This window comes from Neofelis nebulosa, chromosome 15, assembly GCF_028018385.1.
Source record: "Neofelis nebulosa isolate mNeoNeb1 chromosome 15, mNeoNeb1.pri, whole genome shotgun sequence".
In the NCBI taxonomy this organism is placed as follows: Eukaryota; Metazoa; Chordata; class Mammalia; order Carnivora; family Felidae; genus Neofelis; species Neofelis nebulosa.
The window spans coordinates 62,915,214-62,935,581 of record NC_080796.1 but is presented as its reverse complement, the minus strand read 5'-3'; the positions used below and the strand labels follow the sequence as shown (position 1 = coordinate 62,935,581).

Below are 20,368 nucleotides of genomic sequence, written 5' to 3'. Positions count from 1 at the left end.
CACGTCGGGTTCTGTGCTGACAGCTCAAAGCCTGGAGCCTGTTTGAGATTCTATGTCTCCCTCCCTCTCTGACCCTCCCCCGTTCATGTTCTGTCTCTCTCTGTCTCAAAAATAAACATTAAAAAAATTAAAAAAAAAAAAAAGAAGGTTATTCATAACCTTTAAGATAACATTGCCTGGTCCCGTCTTCCTATGTGTCATGCCACAGCACTTCCGCAGCAATCACCAGGTTCACCGGGACCAGTCACATTTCCCTCTGAGTTTTCTTCTGAAAGGACAGCCTCATTATTGATCCAGAGGTTTTGCATCTGATATTCCCTCTACCTGGAACACTCTGTGCCCCATTTCTGCACAGTGGGCTCCCAATGATCATTTAGGTCTCAGCTCAAATGTCCCCTCCTTAGGGAAGCCTTCTTTGACCCTACAATTTAAAGTGTACCTCCCCTCTACCCTACAACACACACACACACACACACACACACACACACACACACACACACACACACTCTCTCTCTCTCTCTCTCTCTCTCTCTCTCTCTCTCCCTCTATTCCATTATCCTATTTAATGGTCTTAACAGAATTTATCACTATTTGAAATTTATAGATTTAGTTGCTCTTTTATTTTCCATTTATCTTTTCCACAGCAATCCCCTCAGTGCTAAGAACAAGCATTTGTTGAATGATGAATGTCAATAATCATTTGTGACACCAGGGTATAATGTGGGTCAGCTAGAAATAAGAGAATACCTAAAATCAGTTTATTTTTCTCGGAATATCTTTTAACTTTAATTCTTGTAAAATCCATATTGCAATTTCTAGTAAAAGGTCAAATTTTTCTTTAGCTGCTTAAAAAAAAAAAAGAGTTTCTAAGAAAAAGTTTTTACATACTAATGGGTATTTAAATGTACTGTTGAAAATAATTACCAAAGAAGTAAAACTATTTCTTCAAAATAGCTGTTTTGAGTAGGGTTCCTTATCAGTAAAGTGTACTTCAAGTACATATCTCCTGGTATCAGGAGAGTGGTCTTCATACTGGGCTTCAGACAGGAATCGAATCCCAAGTGATAGAGTAAAAATCAATCTACTGTTATCTACACCTAAATCAAAAGTACTAGGTTTGGAATACATTTAATAAAAAATATAAACATACACTTCATTGGAAAAATAGTAATCAAAAAGTAGAAGCACTATGCAAATCTTATTACTTTTAGAATTTTTCAAAACACCAAGAGCAATTTATATCATCATATAAGTCATTAATTGGCTTGTTAAAAAATTGCTATTATTTTTAAGATGGAAATTCTAATAGTAAGCCCCAAACCAAGAAAACCTCTAATTACAAATACAACTAAAGTATGTTACAGAAACAAAAATCTTTATTGAGCACTTCAATTAAACAGAGTTCAAATTAATAATGAAAAAAAAAATGAAGCAATATTTTCCATTTAAATCAACACAGCAAGTTAATTGCTGACTTTTACTTAATATGCCCCTAACTTAGCTGATTAAAAACATCTATTAAATAGGGTTGAGGAGAAGGACTATGTTATAGTCAAATGGCAATTTACAATTTAATCAAAACATACTGACATGCTGTAATAGACCACAACTTGGTAAATATAATAGACTATTGTTCTCCTCTCAAGCTCTTTAAAATATGCATCACTGTTGAAAACAAAAATTATAACCATGTTTTGATAGAGTTTTCAATGTACATAAATGAAATACATATGACAGGCATAACAAGCAGGAGAGATAAAGGAAACTATATGGTTGTAAGCTCCCTGCATTTCATATAAAGTGGTAAGAATCTAACCAGGTGAAGTTTGGTATGTATTTTGTAATCCCTAGAGCAATCAGGAAAAATAAAAATAGATAAATAAAATGGAATATTAAAATAATTCAAATTATCTATAAAGAAGATAGCACAGGGGAAAAGAGGAACAAAAGCTATAGACTTAAATTCAAACATTATCATTACATTAAATGTAAATGGTCTAAACAAATCGCTTAAAAGACAGAAACTATCACATTGGTTAGAGAGAAAAAACAAAGCTCAAAAACATGATGTCTGTGGGAAACCCACTTTAAATACGGATTGGTTAAAAGTAATAAAAAGGTAAAAAAATACATATTATAGTATTGTTTGTTGTGAGTACATAAAAATATAGTTTATCTTAGTATCTTGCTTTTGCATCCTACTGTCTTCTCAAATTCACTTATTTCTAGTAGTTACCTAGATTCTTTGTGATGTTTGTGTAAACAGCCATATTATCTGAGAATAAAGGCAATGTTACTTTTCTCTCTCAACCTTTATTCTTTTTATTTCATTGTCTGGCCTTATTGTACATGTTTGAACACCCATACAATGTTGAACAGAATCAAGGACCTCCTTCCTGTGTAATCTTAGAGGGGAAGGATTCAGTATTTCATCATTAAGTATGATGTTTGTTACAAGAGTTTTTCTATGCACCTTTTATTATGTTGAGGAAATTTCATTCTTTGCCTAATTAGCTAAGGGTTTTCTTTATGCATTGGTTACATGTTTTTTCTGTATCCTTTAAGATAAACACAGTTTTTTAATCTTTCATTTTGTTAACACAGTGATTACACTGATGGATTTTCAAATGTTCCTGGGATAAACCCCACCTGGTCATAACGTATTATCCATTTTATACGTAGCTGAATTTGATTTGCTAGTGTTATTTTAAGTTAAGTTAAATTAAGGAATCCTCTATGTTCATGAGGGATATTGATTTGTAGTTTTCTTTTCTTTAACATATTTGTAAAGTTTTGTTATCAGAGCTATAATGGTCTCTTAATATGTGTTACAAAATGTTCCCATTTCCTGAGTTTGTGTTATTTTTCCTTCAATTGTTCAATAAAATTTATTAGTGGAATTATCTGGACCTGAAGTTTTCTTGTGTGAAGGTTCTAATAATGAATTCAATTTTTTTTTATGAGAGTATTCAGACTTTTTGTTTCAGTTTTGATCATTTGTGTTTTTCTTGGAACTTGTATCTTTTCTCTAATTGTTCAACTTTACTGCCATAAAGTTATTCAGGATAATTCCTTTCATTGCCTTCAGAATTTATACTGATATCCTTTATTTCATTTCATATTTAGCAATTTTGTTAATATCCAAATGTTTTGGGGTATTATAGTTATCTTATTGCTGCTGATTTCTAATTCCATCCCATTCCTGTCACAGAAAATATTCTGTACAATTTCAGTCTTTTGATACTTATTGGTACTTATATTATGGTCTTCCATATAATCTCTTGGTGACTATCCTACGAGCATTTTTGTGGAGTTCTATAATGTCAATGTTCAAGGTGGTTATAGTACTAATTAAATTTTATATCCACTTAGCCATTATTTTTCTAAGTTGTTATTAGATTCTGAAGAATGGGTATTAAAATCTGCAACCAAGATTGTAGATTAATCTACTTCTTCCTTTAGCTCTGTCAGTTATAAACAATATTATTAAGTACATGCCCATGCAGGATTATTGTCTTCCTCCTTAATAGCTACTTTTCGCTTATAAATGTTCATTTTTATAACTGATAATGTCTTGAAGTATACTTTATTTAATAATAATATAGTATGTAACCTTCTCAACGTTTATTGTGTATTCAGCTGTCTTTTCCCCTCCTTTTACTTTCTTTCAATTAGTGTTTTTTTCAAAACTTAAAAAAAATTAGTATCTCAAATAATCTCAAGCACCTAAGTAAAAAAGATATTTTAAAAAGTTATGTCCTGCAAAACTGTTTTTAAAAATCCATTTCAATTTAACCTACATTTCCCAAAGTAATAGCTTTCAAATTCTGATGCAGAAAAACTACAGAGAATCAGGTCACACCCAAAAATTTGCTTCAGTCTTCAGAAGTGGAAGGAAGATTCTATAATCTTTCTTTTCCCCACAAATATGATAGTACACTTGAGTACAGATGGCTGGTACACACTTTAAATCTACCTCATCAAAAGTAGTGCTCCTTAAAATGCAAATTACGATCTCTATCTCCTACCTACTCAATCTGAATCTAAAAGGTCATAACCTACAAATCCACATTTTAATAACTGCCCAGATGATTCTTATCATGAACAATGTATTTTAAAAACAACTGCCTTCCAGTTTAGACTTCCAATTTTCAATTTAACTGTAGAGTTTAAAAAAAATCCTTCTAAATGGGTGCTAACTCATGAACAGCAGGCTAGTATGCTAAATTTAAAATGCCCCAAACAAAACACATTTGCATGTTCAATCTCTACAATTTTCTCATAGATTCTCTACCTTCACATCACCACCTTCTCCCTTCCCCTAATTTTCAATATTTCCCAGTCTCTGCTCTGTGAATTTCTCTTGAATTGACTGCTTGTGTTACATTTCCCCCACAGTGACCTTGTTCAGACTTTTATGATTGCTAGACCAGTGGATCTCACCTTTGGCTGCATACGAGAATCAGAAATGAAGCTTTTAAAAATCTTTCTGCTTTGGCCACATCCCAAACCAATTAAATCAAACTCTCCGGGGGTAACAACCAGATGGAGTTGCAGATAAAATACAGGACACCAATTAAATTTTAATTTCAGATAAACAAGAAATACTTTTTCAGTATAAGTATGTCCCAGATATTGTTTCTATATTTGGTAAATAATTCTGGCAACTCCACACTCTAGCATCTGTAAGACTTTAATTGCTGAAATGTAGGTACAGGATCAAGTCAAATATATAACCTATTGTGAGTTGGGGTTTAAAAATTCTGAGGGGTGCCTGGATGGCTCAGTCAGTTGAGTGTCTTGACTTCAGCTTAGGTCATGATCTCCCGGTTCATGGGTTCAAGCCCCGCATCAGGCTCTGTGCTGACAGCTCAGAGCCTGAAGCCTGCTTCAGATTCTGTGTCTCCCCCTCTCTCTGCGCCTCCCTGCTCATGCTCTGTCTCTCTCAAGAATAAACATTAAACAATTTTTTTAATTAAAAAAAATAAAAAATTCTGAAAGCTATTCCTTTAGATCAGGGGTCAGCAAACTTTTCCTGTAAAAGCCATAGAGTAAATACCTTAGGCTCTGTGGATCATATAGTCTCTTTGGCAACTACTGTACTCTGCTTTATAGTACAAAAGTAACCAGCGACAACGTGTTAATGAGAGTGTGGCTGTATCCCAATAAAACTTTATTTATAAAAATAGGGGGTTGGCCATATTTAACCCACAGGCTGTAGTTTGCTGACTCTATTCTAGACTATCAGATCATTTCAGATCTCTACTTTGTTATTCAATATAATCATTATTTTTCTCAGCTTTACATCACCTGGAAATTTGAACAGTATGAAAATAAAACTCACGTGTATGAAAATAAAACTAACTCAAATAGTCCTTGAAAATATAACCCAGAAACATACGTCTGGAAAATTTCTTCAAGGACTATCAGTAATTAATTCTTTGGATAATATTTCTACATCCTGCCACAAGGATATCATAGACTACTATTAATAACATTTATTGAGTGCTTATTTTATGTCAGACATCATGTTGAGAAATTTACATACATATTCAATAACATTATATATTCTCACAATGACTCCTTGAGGTAGATACAATTATGACCTCCATTTTGCACTTCAGGAAATTGGGACACCATTAGAGAAGTGAAATACCTTGCTCAAGATCTTAGAGCATTAAATAGAGAAATCTAGATTCAAACACAGGTCTGCCTAATCCAGAGATCAGATTCTTAACTACTGTACCACAGTAATTCCATCTATCCTTAATAGGCTACTTATTTTGGATAGTTCTCTGACCTACTGGTCTAACACTGCAGCAAAAAATCTGAGTATTACATTACTGGTTCTTATCTACACTGCATAAAATCTGAAGGGAACTAAAATTCAAAAAGTTAATGACTGTAAGGGATTTTAGAGTCTAATCCAATCTGTTCATTTTAGACCTGTGAAAATTAAGATCCAGAACTGATGAATTCTTCATTGACAGCCTTAACAATTTTACTTTAAATAGGAATTAGATGACATTTTTTTTTTTTAATTTTGTTAACGTTTATTTACTTTTTGAGAGACAGAGCATGAGATGGGGAGGGGACAAAGAGAGAGGGGGAGTCACAGATTCCGAAGCAGGCTCTAGGCTCCGTGAGCTGTCAGCACACAGCCTGACGTGGGGCTCGAACTCATGAACCACGAGATCATGACCTGAGCCAAAGTCAGATGCTTAACCGACTGAGCCATCCAGGCATCTAGTAGATGACATATTTCTAAGAGTCTTCACTTTTCCTCCTTAACCGAAGTATTGGTTTCTCAAAGATTCCACATTGTATATAGCACATATCAGAATGTTAATTCAAAGTAATCAGAAGGAATAACAAGCAGATTTATTGTTTACTTATTACTGTTTTTGTCACTCAGTGTAACATAACCGTTACTTTTATTTATATGTAATGCATTTAAATATAAACGGCACAAAAAATGAATAACACATAAATGTGACTATACATATATTTCCAAAGCTTATATCCATTAATGAACCTCAGAATCAATTGACAGATTAGTACTCTATTCCTGTTTTGATACTTCTCTATGTTTTTCTTTTCAGTTTGTTACCTTTTAAGAGGCTGTTAAATTATAAAGTAGATATCATTGTAAAGACAACAATTTTGTGATCAAGAAAAAATATCTAAAGAATTCTGAGTTGGGGGGCACCTGGGTGGCTCAGTTGATGGAGCCTCTGATTCTTGATTTCAGCTCAGGTCATGACCTTGTGGTTCATGAGATCCAGCCTTGCACTGGGCTCTGCACTGACAGCACAGAGCCTGCTTGGGATTCTCTCTCTTCCTCTCTGCTCCACCTCGCTCGTGGTTGCTCTCTCTCTCTTTCCCTCTCTCTCAAAATAAATAAACTTAAAAAAATAAAGAGAAAAAAAAAGAATTTTAAGTGTACAAGGGAAAAAAAATCACATAGCTCTCTTCTTATCTAAACACATTAGGTGAGTAAACAGCTAAGCTGAATTAGTGATATTGAAAGCACTGTTTATTGGATAGCTGTTAACCGTTAGAGACTCTCAGCAATAAAATTAGAATCTGTTTTTAAAATAAATGAATGCTTGCAAGTGTTAGTTGAAATAGGTATCCTGATACACTGCTGGTAATGATGCAAACTGTCTATTCTCAGAATACAATTTAGGAGAATTAATCCCCTAAACAAAAAGGAATTGGCTTTAAGGACAAAATGTTCCTCTAGGACAAATTTTTATTAACTATATTTATACATAATCACCACTAATAGTCCTAATATCTGAGGGCATTATGGCTGGACATTCTGAACAGTGTGGAAAAGGGATACCAAAAAGAGGCCAGATTGTGAATAGGAGAGAATATATAACTACCAAATATAATTTCATGGGAAAAAACTAAGAAATGATAATTCGTGTGACAGAAGAGTAAGCCTAAAAGTATGAAAACCCTTAAAATGTATTACATTTTAATTCACCATGAAACTAAGAAAGCATCATCACCAATTCCAATACAACAAGATAATAAAATATTACTGAATTGTAAACACTATCTGATGTCTTAACTACCTCAATACAATGCCTTTAATACCTATGTACTTAAGTAAAAATAATCTTGAAATACATTAAAACAGAAGGAAAATGGCACCAACCAAAACTGCAATAAGATGTAAGATGAACTCAGATTGCAAAATCCTCAGTCAACAGAGATGTGGTTCATGCTTTAAAATTAAAAATAAAATTTATTAAAACGAATAAAGTTTCTAATTGCTCTGGGTTTCTGAGACAACTAGAATTAAAACTTGCTGATATCTGCACTATCACAGACTAAAAGAAAAATGATTTCACAGTAATGTTGAAACAGATTTTCTAATATGATAAAATATTGAACCAGTTCTTGCTTGTAATACTTGCTTGTTATAAGAGCCCTTCCAACATTCAGAAGATCACAAAGTCAAAAGGTTTGGAACCGTTGGTAGTCCTTGATCATGTGACATTGGATTTCCAATATGGAAAAGGACCAATGAAATACAGCAGAGCTACAGAATGTACAACTTGCCAAATATTTAAACAAAATAACTTCGCTAGGTTGGTTGAGAGTGCTGGTATTCATGATTGAAAGCAATAAACATATTTTACAAACTTGATTTTTAAATTGATAGCAAATTAAATGGCATTACTATCCTTAATTATATATGTCTCACTTCACTGTTTAATTTGATACCTCTAATCATGAATAGGGGTCTGAAATGTAATACTCCACAATGCAGACATATATATTCTTTCTGAAAATTGTTTGAAAAGCTCCTTAATTCCTTAATAGGAAATTGCAAATTGTATTTAATTGTGAGGTTTTTATTTCTTCATCTTAGGAATCCTAGAACTAGTGAAAACAAGGAAGCAAAACTTCACAATTCCATGCTCTCAATCAAGGGTAAATTTTGAAGAAAAGTGGAATTTTGTATTTAATGTTTCTGACCTTGAGTAATTAAATCTAAAAATAAAGAAAGCCTAGTACATAAAGACCTGTTCTTAGGTACAATCTCAACTTATTTTTGTATTGATTCAAAGACAATGATGCCATTCATACTTTAAGTACCTCAGATGTTTGTTTTCCTAAAATATCAACAGCTGATCACACTGCAACATTATTTTTTTTCCTAACAGAGAACCAGGATACTAATCATCTAGTCTAAGTGGGACAGAGGTGTAATTTAAAGCAGGGTTTCTCAACCTAGGCACCCCTGACATTTGGGGCTGGCTAATGCACTGTCATGGGGGCTGTCGCACGCAGTTGAAGGTGTATAGCAGTAACCCTGGCCTCTACCCAGGAGATGCCAGTAGCCTCCTATGCTGCTCCTCCCGCCAGCTGTGACCACCAAAAACGTCTCCCAGCATCGCAAATGTTCTCTGAGGGACAGTCATCCTTGCTTGAGAATGAATAATTTAAATCACCTCATCATTAAAAAAAAAGAAATCTTACAAGTTCAAGAACTGTCAGTCATGAGAAATTTAGGTAAAAACGATGAATTGATCTAGAACAGTTGCCCCTAGCATACTATAAACGTATGGGAACTCCTTTTGAAAGTCTAAAATTACATTGTCCAAAATGGTAGCTCCTAGACACATATACCTAAAGAGCATTTAAAAATGTAGCTAGTGTAACCAGTTACTGAACTCTTACGTTTATTTAATATAATGTTTTATTTAAGTATAACTAACATACAGTGTTATATCCATTTCAGGAACGCAACATGATTCAACAATTCTATACATTACTCATGGTAAGTGCGGTCACCATCTGTCATTAAATGTTATTACATTATTGGCTATATTCCCTATGTTGTACTTTTCATCTCTGTGACTTATTTATTTTATAACTGGAAATTAGTACCTTTTAATCCCATTTATCTATGGCACAGACCCTCCACCCACCTCCCCTCTGTATTTAAGAGTCTGTTTTTTGGTTTCTTTCTTTCTTTTTTAATGTTTATTTATTTATTTTGAGAGAGAGAGAGAGAAAGAAAGCATGTGTGCAGAAACGTGGGACATATTGTGGGGGAGGGACAGGGAGAGAGAATCACAACCAGGTTCCATGTTCAGCACAAATCCCAACACTGGGCTCAATCCCACGACCATGAGATCATTACAATCTGAGCTGATATCAGTCAACTGACTGGGCCACCCAGGCACCCCGTTTGTTTTTTATATTCTACATGTAAGTGAAATCATATGGTATTTGTCTTTCTCTGACTTATTTCACTTAGCATAATACCCTCTAGGTCCATCCACGTTGTTGCAAATGGCATGATTTCGTTCTTTTTTATGGCTGAGTAATATTCCTGGTTGTGTGTATGTGTGTGTGTGTGTGTGTGTGTGTGCGCGCGCGTACACACACATACACACCACATCTTTATCCACTGATCTATTGATGGCACTTGGGTTGTTTCCATATCTTGACTATTGTAAATAATGTTGCAATAATAAACATAGAAGCACATATATCTTCTCAAATTAGTGTTTTTGTTTTCTTTGAGTCAATTATTTAATGTAAATTTATCAGTATTCAAATTGAGATGTGTTACACATGTAAAATACACACCAGATTTGAAAGATTTAGAATGAATAAAATAATGCAAATTATCACTTTAATAATTTTATATACATTATGTGTTGAAATGATAATATTCTGGATATAATGGGTTGACTAAAATATGTTATTAAAATTAATTTACTTATTTCTTTTTTTCTTTTCTTAATGTGGTATCAAGAAAATTTAAATTTACATTTGTAACTCCTATTACATTTCATGGTTAGCATGGTCTAAAATGTTTGATGATCTGTCCAAATATGTACTGACTATTAAGATATATAATACCAAAAAGTTATTATGAATTCAGTGAAATATTTCAGTGATTTTAGATTTTACTTAAACACAACAGCACCCACAAACAATACTTAGATTGTTGTATTCTTAGAACTATCTCCAGCCTAAAGTCTGAGATACACTTATCTGTAAACATATATCAAAACTGGTGATGATGTAAATTCATAAACTGAAAAGTACTGACTCTAGAATCTTTTTCCAATGATCTTCCATTCAATTTTATTAATTATGCTTATATTTAGGCTGAAATGAACTTATCTTTTCTGTCTCTGTAGGAATACCATTGTCTTTCTTCTTCCCAACTTCACTGCAAACCAATAGCAAATAACAAAGCTCTTCTGACATTTCAAAGACATTCAACTTACAGCACAAAAATAACCTCTTGGTCATTAGGCCTTCTTTTTTTTTTTTAATGTTTATTCATTTTGAGGGAGAGTGAGGGAGAGAGAGAGAATCCCAAGCACACTTTGTGCTGTCAGTTTAGAGCCCGATGCGGGGCTTGATCTCACAAATGTGAGATCATGACCTGAGCTGAAATCAAGAGTAGGATGCTCAAACAACTGAGCCACCCAGGCGCCCTGGTCATTAGGCCTTTCATTTGCCCTACCAAACTACTAAACTCTTCTAAAATTATATTAAAATAACTTTTTTTGACTCTTAAATTTTATGACAAAATTATCATTATTTTGTTCTACCATTTTCAATTCTATCAACTAAGGTAAGTAAAACCTTAACTGCATTCAAAAGGGTCCTTGAACTTCTGGTTCTGATTCTCATTAATATTAAGTTAATAGAAAAATAAAAATCACATTTGCATAAGCACACAGTGTCATTAATAAGAATAAACCAAGAACAGATAATGAGATTAGTGGATTGTACAGCTCAGCACATTATTTTGCTTACCCAAAAAAGTATTTGGAAACCCCAGTTTAAAGCATGTGCTCAGGATAAAAGCTTATGGAGATGCTAATTTAATAATTATAAAAAGCGGTTTGACTTCAAAACTGTATCAATCTCATGACTCTGCATTTTGTTAAACACATCTATAGGTTGCATAATCTATTTAGTAAGTAGCCAATTCCACATTCCTATTCTGGTTTACTGATTCAAAAAGCTTAATATTATTTCCAAAAATTTTTAAGTGTAGAAACAATGCCACAAAACTTTTTTCCAGAGTTTATCAATTGTGGCATAACTAAATTATTAGAAAGTTTATGCTTCTTGGAGTTTCTTTTGGAGTAAAAAAAAAAAGCTTCTTTTGGAATTTCTTTTTTGGGGGAAAAAGAATCTGAAAGACAGCAATCTGCAGGGTTAGAGGAAGCTGAGTTCAGCAGACTATTCTTTAGGACAAAGTTTAAGTTAAAAGCTTCAGGGAATGCTTTACAAAAAGGCAATAAGTTATTCATCTAGCAAAACTTGGCTGAATCATAAAACTGAAAAAATAAAAAGTTCTGGAAAAAAAGTACCCCAATTCAAATACACAATTAAGTTTAAAGAACATTCAGCTGGTACATCTATTTATATACATTTTATGCTACAGTTATACTGGGCAGTGAGATAAATTACTGCATACCTGGGAGGAGCTGTTGGATAAATAATTTTTATGTGCTGGAATGTTAAATCTTGATTTAAAACCTGCTTGATCCATGTTCTCAATCCTTGTCCAGAATCACCTGATGGATCACAAAATCTAGGTTAAGATAAAACATTTTGACAACACAGTGTATTTAAAAGCAGTCTATAACTCTCATATCACACAGAGGCTGGAACAGGGAATAAAAAAAAAATTCCATAAATAAAAATAACTGCACAGAAACCAATTTATCAACATGAATTAACTGGTCAGGTATAAACAGCCAAAAATAATTTAGATTACTCGTAACTTCAGCACTGATCACTTTATGAGTTTTAAGTTTCTCTTTGTTTAAGGGTACAACAGCAACAAATACATGAAGTAAATTATTTTTTCTAAAAAAAAATTCTTTATCTGATTTTAAACACTGCCATTTTTTATCTCACCCTTAAAAAGAGTAAATTTTTAAAGTGTATATAAACTTTTGTACTTGGAACAACCTAAAACACTTTTCTTGGTTAAAGCAATAAAATCTATCAAAGGGATAGTTAGCATACTTCTGTAAACTTGAAGAAATCTAAGTTTAATTTCGATAACCTGTTTACATGATGTAAAATAATGATTATACACCCGAAGGCTGAAAAGTAACCAAAATCCATGCAAGAATTAAGGTATGGATATTTCCATTAAAAAAAAAAAATGGAAGAAAATATAGGTCCATCTTCTGTAGTCCTGAAGAGGAAATTTTAAAGGTGACAACTTTTAATTTCTTTTAAATCAGTTCATTAAGACACAATTCAAAATATATCTATGAATTCACATCAGTGTGTCAGGCAGTGAGGGCAAGATGAGGAAGAAAAGAGTCCCTGCTCTCACTGACTATACAGTTTATTGTGAGGGGCAGACAGTAGCCGAGTAACCATACGTAAACATTAAAGGCAAATGTAACCACTGTAACGATGAGACCCTTGGTGCTGCCAGGGTTTATGGTATTCAGAACTGCCTCAGCGAAGGAGTTCAGGGATAACATTACCCGAATGTAAGCTCTGCAGAGCAAAGGTCACTTTGCACTTTATCCCGAGTTATTTGTTCACGTAAGGCCTAGCGCACAACTGACACAAGCCGACACAAAGTTTTAAGGTCCACGGGCTGGTGAAAAGGGAAGGGCACAAGGAAAGAGCATCTTGGACAGGATATGGCGAATGCAAAGATCCTTCATTGGAAGGAGCAGGATGACGTCGAAGAATTGAGAGAAAGAGCAGGGAGTGCAAGATGAGGCTAGAGAAATCCTCAGAGCCCGGAGCTAGCTGCTTTTTGGCAAAAAGGAGGGACAAAAGTGGGCGTGAGGAGATCAATAAGGAGGCTACTGCTCAGGTGACCGATGCTTAAGTCATGGTTCTAGCAATGAAATGTACAGAGATACTTAGGAGATAAAATTAACAGACATTGACGATAGGTTAGTTATGAGGGGTCAATGGTGGAAGGTTTCAAGGACGATGGTGGGGTTTTTGGCCAGGATAACTGAGTGAGCAATAGAACTACACACACTGAGATAGGAAATGCATGAATCAGCAGGTTTATACTCGCTGAGTGTGAGGTACTCTTCGGAATGCATACAAGTCCTCTACCTGGGGTTGAGCAACCTATAGCCAGCTGGAAGACAAAAACCATAAGAATGACTTTAACAGTTTTTAAAGTTTATTTTATTTATTTTGAGAGAGCGAGAAAGAGACAGAACAAGCAAGAGAGGGGCAGAGGGAGAGAGACAGAATCCCAAGCAGGTTCCACGCTGTCAGGGCAGAGCCTGACACAAGGCTCGATCTCAGGAACCATGAGATCATGACCTGGGCTGAAAGCAAGAGTTGGACACATAACCAGCTGAGCCACCTAGGCTCCCCCAATTTTTACATTTTTTTAAGAATCATTTAAAAAAAAATGAAGGAAAAGAAAGGAGAAGAGGGAAGCAGAAAAGAAGCCATTATATGGCCCACAAAAGCTACAATGGTTGCTATCTGAGCCTTTACAGAAAGTTTGCCAACCCCTGCCCCACACCACCTGTGCCAGCACCCTTTTGGATATCCTGGCCTACTCCTCTCACTCCAGACAAACACGCCTGACTGCCGTTCCATGTCGGAGAACCTACCTCAGACCCTCTCTCCTGGCTTTTCCCTGTCTGCAACAGTCTAGCCCAAAACCTACACGATTGCCTCACTCAAGTCTAACTTCTGAAGTGTCACCACTGTAGTGAGACCTACTCTGACCACCTTATCTAGAATTATCACCCCCTATACCTCCCATCCTCCTTGCCCTTAGAACTTACTAGTATCCACTCACTCTATAATATTTCCTCCAGTAGAATGTAAGTTCCACGACAGAAGGGAATTTTGTTTGTTTCGTTCATTACTATATGCCTGGAGCCTAGAACAGTGCCTTGCACAGTGGCCATATAATAGATATTTCTTGAATGAATGGGTTAATGAATGAGTGATTATTAGGCCACTGGAAAAACATGTCCAGAGCTCAAAGGAAACTTAGAGACACACATATATATCACCATACAGAGGAAAAAACAGAATCCTTGGGCATATATGCACATTAGCTGGGGAGAAAAAAAACAAAATGAAAAAAAAATAGGACCAAATTCTGAGGAACCCCCAAATTAATGGATAGAAGAGAATGCAAAATACACCAAAAGGAGCAAACAGGTAAAAAGAATCAAGAAAGTGTTTCAAGAACACCGAATGCTGATGGGGACCCTGGGTGGCTCAGTCAGTTAAGCCTCTGAGACTTCAGCTCAGGTCATGATTTCACATTGGTGGGTTCGAGTCCCACACTGGGTTCTGAGCTGATAGCTCAGAGCCTGGAGCCTGCAGCCTGCTTCGGATTCTGTCTTTCCCTCTCTCTGTGCCCTTCCCCTGCCTGTCTCTCTCTCTCAAAACTAAATAAACATTAAAAAAAAACATTAATAGTTGCTTCCTGTACTGGCCTTACTCTTCAAAAAAAAAAAAGAACACTGAATGCTGCTGCTAACAGTTGAAATAATGAGATAAGAGGATGACTGAAAAATGTTTATTACATTTAGCAACACACAGGTTACTGGTGACTTTACTAAGAGCCAACTCAGTTCGCAGACACTACAGGAGGAGAAAGCAAGGCACGCATGGTCTGTGTGAACCTTATAGTGCAGTGTGGAATACAGACCTTAAATTAAGTAATTACAAATATGAATACCATTACAGGAGCATCCAACAGAGTGAATTAATCTAAGCCGGGAAACTAAACAAAGCTAATTAAACTATTACTTGTGTTTATCATCCTGAAAGAAGATACTTTTGTATTTTAGGAGTAGGAAACGCTCAGATTAACCTATGTATTACTCACATTCCCCTATATTCTTCTATCGCTGGCATATCCTAGAGAAGGTCAGACTTTTAAAATTAAAAAAAAAAAAAGCTTCTAAATTCACTTCTTCAATCTTAAAAAGCAAAACTTAATGCCACAAAGCAACATCCATTCATCCATTCACAAGGTCTGCTTTTTAAAAAGCTGGCACTTTATTCTAAAAGCAAGGTAAAATTGTTACAATTGGTTTGACCATGTTTGGAGTAACCAGAACCCAAACATCTCCTGTAACATAACCACATATAGTAAAGTCTAATATAAAATCATACTTTCAATAAGGGTCTTATTTACTACAATGGAGCTCTAACTATATAGGAATTGCATTACATTTGCATAATTAGCAGAATTCTTTGGATAAATTCTTTGTTCCAAAGTACAAAAGAAAAAAATAATATATACTTTTATATTGTACAAATCTGGATTTACAATTTATGAAAACATCGGTAATTTGAAATTGAAAAGAGTAAGGATAGACGTTAAGCAAAGCGACCCATGGAAAAAAGAAATGTCCAGGAGTATTTCCTAAAAATATTATTAACTTATTTATTATAACTTATTTATTATAAAATATAATTAACTTATTTACTGAAAAGATTATGGTATTGGGGAATTTCTGGATGCTTATAAATGAACGCCCTTGGAGCCCAAAATAGTACCAGTAACTGTCTCTTAATTGGAAAGCAATGGTGTCATCTTAGACACCCCACCTCACCTTCTAAATATATCTCAGCAGCCAAATTTCCCTTTCAACACGTTTGGCCAGTTTCTTCCTATTTCCAAAGTGATACATCCTAGCTCAGAGTTTTTCCACGTTACCCCTTCTGAAGTCAGAGAGATCTGAGTGCGAATCCTAATTCCATGACCACTCACAGTAATAGCCAAGTGACCTTGGGCAAACTTCAGCCTATTGGGACTCATTCTTAAAACGAGAATACTTCCCACAACAGCCATTTCCAGGTTTCCACCCGGTACCTTTCCAATCCCCTTCACTATCCAATCACCATCTCTTGACGCCTACCAAAGTCTCAGCTCAAAGCCCACGTTCTCGGTCAAATCTGACAAGCTCTTCATCTTCCAAATGCCTTAATATGCCTAACCACAGTTTTTTCCTTACAATTCTCTTGGCAGTAAATCATGTACCATCTTGTGATCTCCCGTCCACTGCTGACTCAAACTAATTGAATTGTTTTTGTTTTTAACTTTAGGTAGGCGCCCTGAGGACACGGGCTGCATCTCATTTCTTTAAAAAAATATTTCCCAAGAACTTATTCTGGGCCAAGCACTAGGGATGCAAAGATTAAAACAAGGGTCCTTACTCTTGAGGAAGGGAAAGTGAAGTGAGAAAGACAGACATAAGTAATTACAGATGAGTGGAAGAAATGCTATACCGAATTAAGCACACGTCACTAAGGGCGGGCAGTGCAAGGAGAAGATTTACCCCTGGGACTGAGAGCTGACTTGGTGCTGTATCTTGGGGGCTTAATGACAAGAGAGGGAAAGAGGAAAAAGAAAGAAGGGGGAGCAGGAAAGTGAGGAAAGGGAGAAAGGCACTCCAGCCCTGGCGCAGGGCCTCACAGAAAGTATTAATAAATATTAAGTTAACTGTCTGAAATGTCTACAGTAGTATGGGAGACTGGAAAAAGAAAAGCAATGGCAAACAATCCAATGCGGTTGAAAACCCAATCACTAATAGCTGACCCTGGAAAGTACTAAATAATTTATTGGTCTCTAGCAGAGAACTTACCTCACTAACTTGCTCTGTTTAAACTTGAGGGAGAATAATGGTGGGGGTAGGGGAGGGTAGCAAGGGTTGCAAAGAAGAGTATATTGTAGACGGAGGGATGGCCGAGGGGCGGGACACAGGGGCCATCAGCGAGGGCGGTGGGCCAGTGACCACAAGATAGAAAAAGGGAACACACGGTGGGGAAGGCTGGGAACAGATTACCAGGCCCGTGTATCCCCAGCCATAGGTCTAGCGAAGGGAGGAGGGTCGCCCTCTCCGAGTCCACCGAGCCCTAATGGGCCCAGCGCCTCCTCCACTAGGGCAACACTGGGGGACCCGAGGGGAGGACGATTCCCAAGCAGAAAACTAGGACGTGAAACTGTAATCCACCTGAGCCGTGCAGGAAGATCAGCGAGGCGCTGTGCCTCCCAGCTGGCGACACCATGCAACGCTGCACGCGAATTGAACCCGACGCAGCCGCCATCGCTGCCGCCCGACGAGTTTCGTGGGCCCCGCCCCTCCACCGCCCCGCGGGCCCGCGCACGTAGGCACGCAGGGCGCGCGCCCGAAGACGCGCCTGCGCGGTAGGGCTGGTGCTGTCGCGCTTCTGGGTCAAATCTGAGGCTGGTCCCGTTTCCGTGAGAGTTTTTGGTTTTGCTGAGGGTGGTATTGTAAAGGTGACAGCTTCGCTAAGCCTAGTGGGTATATTTGTTTGCTGTGGGATTTTTAGCTGCAATCCTGAAAGTCAGGATTGCCTTTTTATTTGGAGAAATAAGGCTGTTATTCTGTTCAAAATTTAACAATCATACTTCACCTTCTTTGGGACTTGAACAGGATGTGTGTGGCTTTTTATATGCAAAATAAGACAGCTCTATAATAAATCTGTAGTTTTAAAAAACAGTTTACACGGCAAATCTAAGGAGGTACCGTTTCACACCCATTAAGATGGTTATTATTCGGAAAACAAAATATATGTTGGTGACGATGTGGAGAAATTGAAATCCTGGCGCATTGCTGATGGGAATATAAAAATGGCGCAGCAGCTGTGGAAACAGTTTAGTTTTTCCTCGAAAAGTTAAACAATTACCATATGAGCTAGTGATTCTACTCTGGTATATATGCAAAAGAAATGAAAGCATGAGCTCAAACCAGTATTTTGTGCACCAGTGTTCATTATTCACAAAAGCCAGAAGGCGGAAGCAACCCAAATGTCCTTCAGGGGATGGATGGTAAACGAAATGTATACACATAAGATGGAATCCCTGTGATGGAATGTTATTCAGCCTTAAAAAGGAATGTAACTCTGATACGTGCTACAACATACATGAACCTTGAAAACAGTATGCCACGTGAAATAAGTCAGACACGGAAAGACAAATATCGTGTGATTCCACTTAGATGAGGTATCTGGAAAATAGAGGAGGGATTACCAAAAGCAGAGGGGAAGGGGGAATGGGGATATGTTGTTTCATGGGTGTAGAGTTTCTGTTTGTGATGATGAAAAATTTCTGGAAATTGTGCTGACGGTTGCACAACATTGTGAATGTCCTTACTGTCACTGAGCTCTACGTTAAAAATGGTTGAAATGGTAAATTGTATGTTACGTACATTTTATCACAATTAAAAAAAATTTTTTTAATGTTTATTTTTGAAGGAGAGAAAGAGAGCATGAGTGGGGGAGGGGCAGAGAACAAGGGTGGCATAGAATCCGAAGCAGGCTCCAGGCTCAGGGCTGTCAGCACAGAGCCCCATTAGGGACTTGAACCCACGAGCCATGATATCATGACCTGAGCCAAAGTCGGACGTCCAACCGACTGAGTCACCCAGGCACCCGGTCACAGTTTTTAAAATACTAAAAATAAATGGAACTACCTTGTATCTGAAGACCTAACCATAGACATCTTTTAACACTGAAGTCTGTAGACCCAGCAAGTGGCTCTTTCTTCGTGTAAAATTCAACAAACAACCCAGTGGAACTTTAAGTGCCATTAAACACCAGCCTTCCATTCATAGTAGTTCGCATCATATTTAAGCAATTACAACTTACCTTTTATTTGTTCATGGTACTCACCCTACTCCCAAGTGGCTAAGTTGCTTAACATCATGAGCCAGTTGCCAAGATAAGCTCTGTGCTATGACAGTGTTGGACCAATGCTGTCCATGGGAATGGTCCTACATGCTTTTAGTTGACCAGATGCAAAAGGAACTTCGAGTCATTTCACTCAAGACTATAGATCGTCAGCTGAGAGTACTGAGAATGAAGTCATTAGAAAGGACAGACTGGGATGGACCTCTGACAACCAATTCTTAAAAAATACTTCTGTCTTCAGGCCTGCCTTCCCCACATGAAGTCTCAGTAACTCTGAAGAGCAAAGTGAGAAGAGGGCAGTGTTACACTGGGAGAAACCACTTGGAGATGTGCCAGGTGAGGCGTCGAGTTCTACTCTTAGAACTCTATTACTGCCAGAGAACCTGGCTGCGCATCACCGTGTTCTTCGAGATAGCAGAAAATCAGGAGCGTAATTATTTGCTAAAGTAATACAGCTAATATAGCTAATGTAATATAGCTATATCACTATTGTTAACAGTGATACTAAACAGCCGAAATTCATTGGGACTTAGTAGGGTGCCCAGTGCTGTCATAACTAAATTCCCATAAAAGTCTGTACTATTGCTATCTGTTTCTGCCAGTGAAGCTCAAAGAAGTCAAGACCCGGCTCAAGAGCATACTGCCAGTTATCCATAAAGCCTGGGCTCACGTATTAGGCCTGACTCCAAAGTCCAGGTCCTTAACCGTTACACATTTACACTTAGCTCACAAAAATAAGACAGGATATACCCCAGCTATTTTAATTCAAAAACAAAAAACCCTCCCCTGCCCCCCACCCCCAACACACAAGCCCCAAAATACTTCTGGTATTTGGACGGTAGCCCTTTAGAGTCCCTACTGATTAGGAGTTCTTATGTTTTCAGATTTCCCCACGTCTCCTGGTATTAGTTCCTGGTTTGTTCCTTAATGTGAATGAAAACCATTTTGAGCAGACGGAAGAGCAATACCGGAAGGCTGGGATTCTGAGTTTCACCTAGAACGTGAGTCTTCCCAGATTCGGGATCATTGTTAGAATAAACTAGATTTTTTCTAAACCCAATCAAAGTGCTCTTTTATTCCCAGTGATTTAAATGCTTAGATATTATTGCTATTCCTTTCATCTTTATTTATAGAACAAACAGAAGGTTTTAGATTACTATATTTAGAAATGCCATCT

General features: G+C 36.7%; 1 protein-coding gene and 1 long non-coding RNA gene across 2 annotated transcripts in view; one reads left to right on the top strand and one right to left on the bottom strand.

The window, feature by feature from the left end:
* LYPLAL1 (lysophospholipase like 1) overlaps positions 1–17,636 on the bottom strand; it is a 38,238-nt gene extending 20,602 nt beyond the window's left edge. The window contains exons 1-2 of the mRNA XM_058701676.1: positions 17,493–17,636; positions 11,978–12,077 (exon numbers count right to left, since the gene is read on the bottom strand). Of these exons, the coding sequence (XP_058557659.1) occupies positions 11,978–12,077; positions 17,493–17,586 (194 nt within the window). The 5' untranslated portion in view covers positions 17,587–17,636. The remainder of the gene's footprint in view (positions 1–11,977; positions 12,078–17,492) is intronic.
* A 58-nt stretch (positions 17,637–17,694) lies between these two features.
* LOC131496254 (uncharacterized) overlaps positions 17,695–20,368 on the top strand; it is a 185,554-nt gene continuing 182,880 nt past the window's right edge. Inside the window, exons 1-3 of the long non-coding RNA XR_009254399.1 lie at positions 17,695–17,779; positions 19,433–19,527; positions 20,076–20,192. This is a non-coding gene — a long non-coding RNA (uncharacterized LOC131496254). The remainder of the gene's footprint in view (positions 17,780–19,432; positions 19,528–20,075; positions 20,193–20,368) is intronic.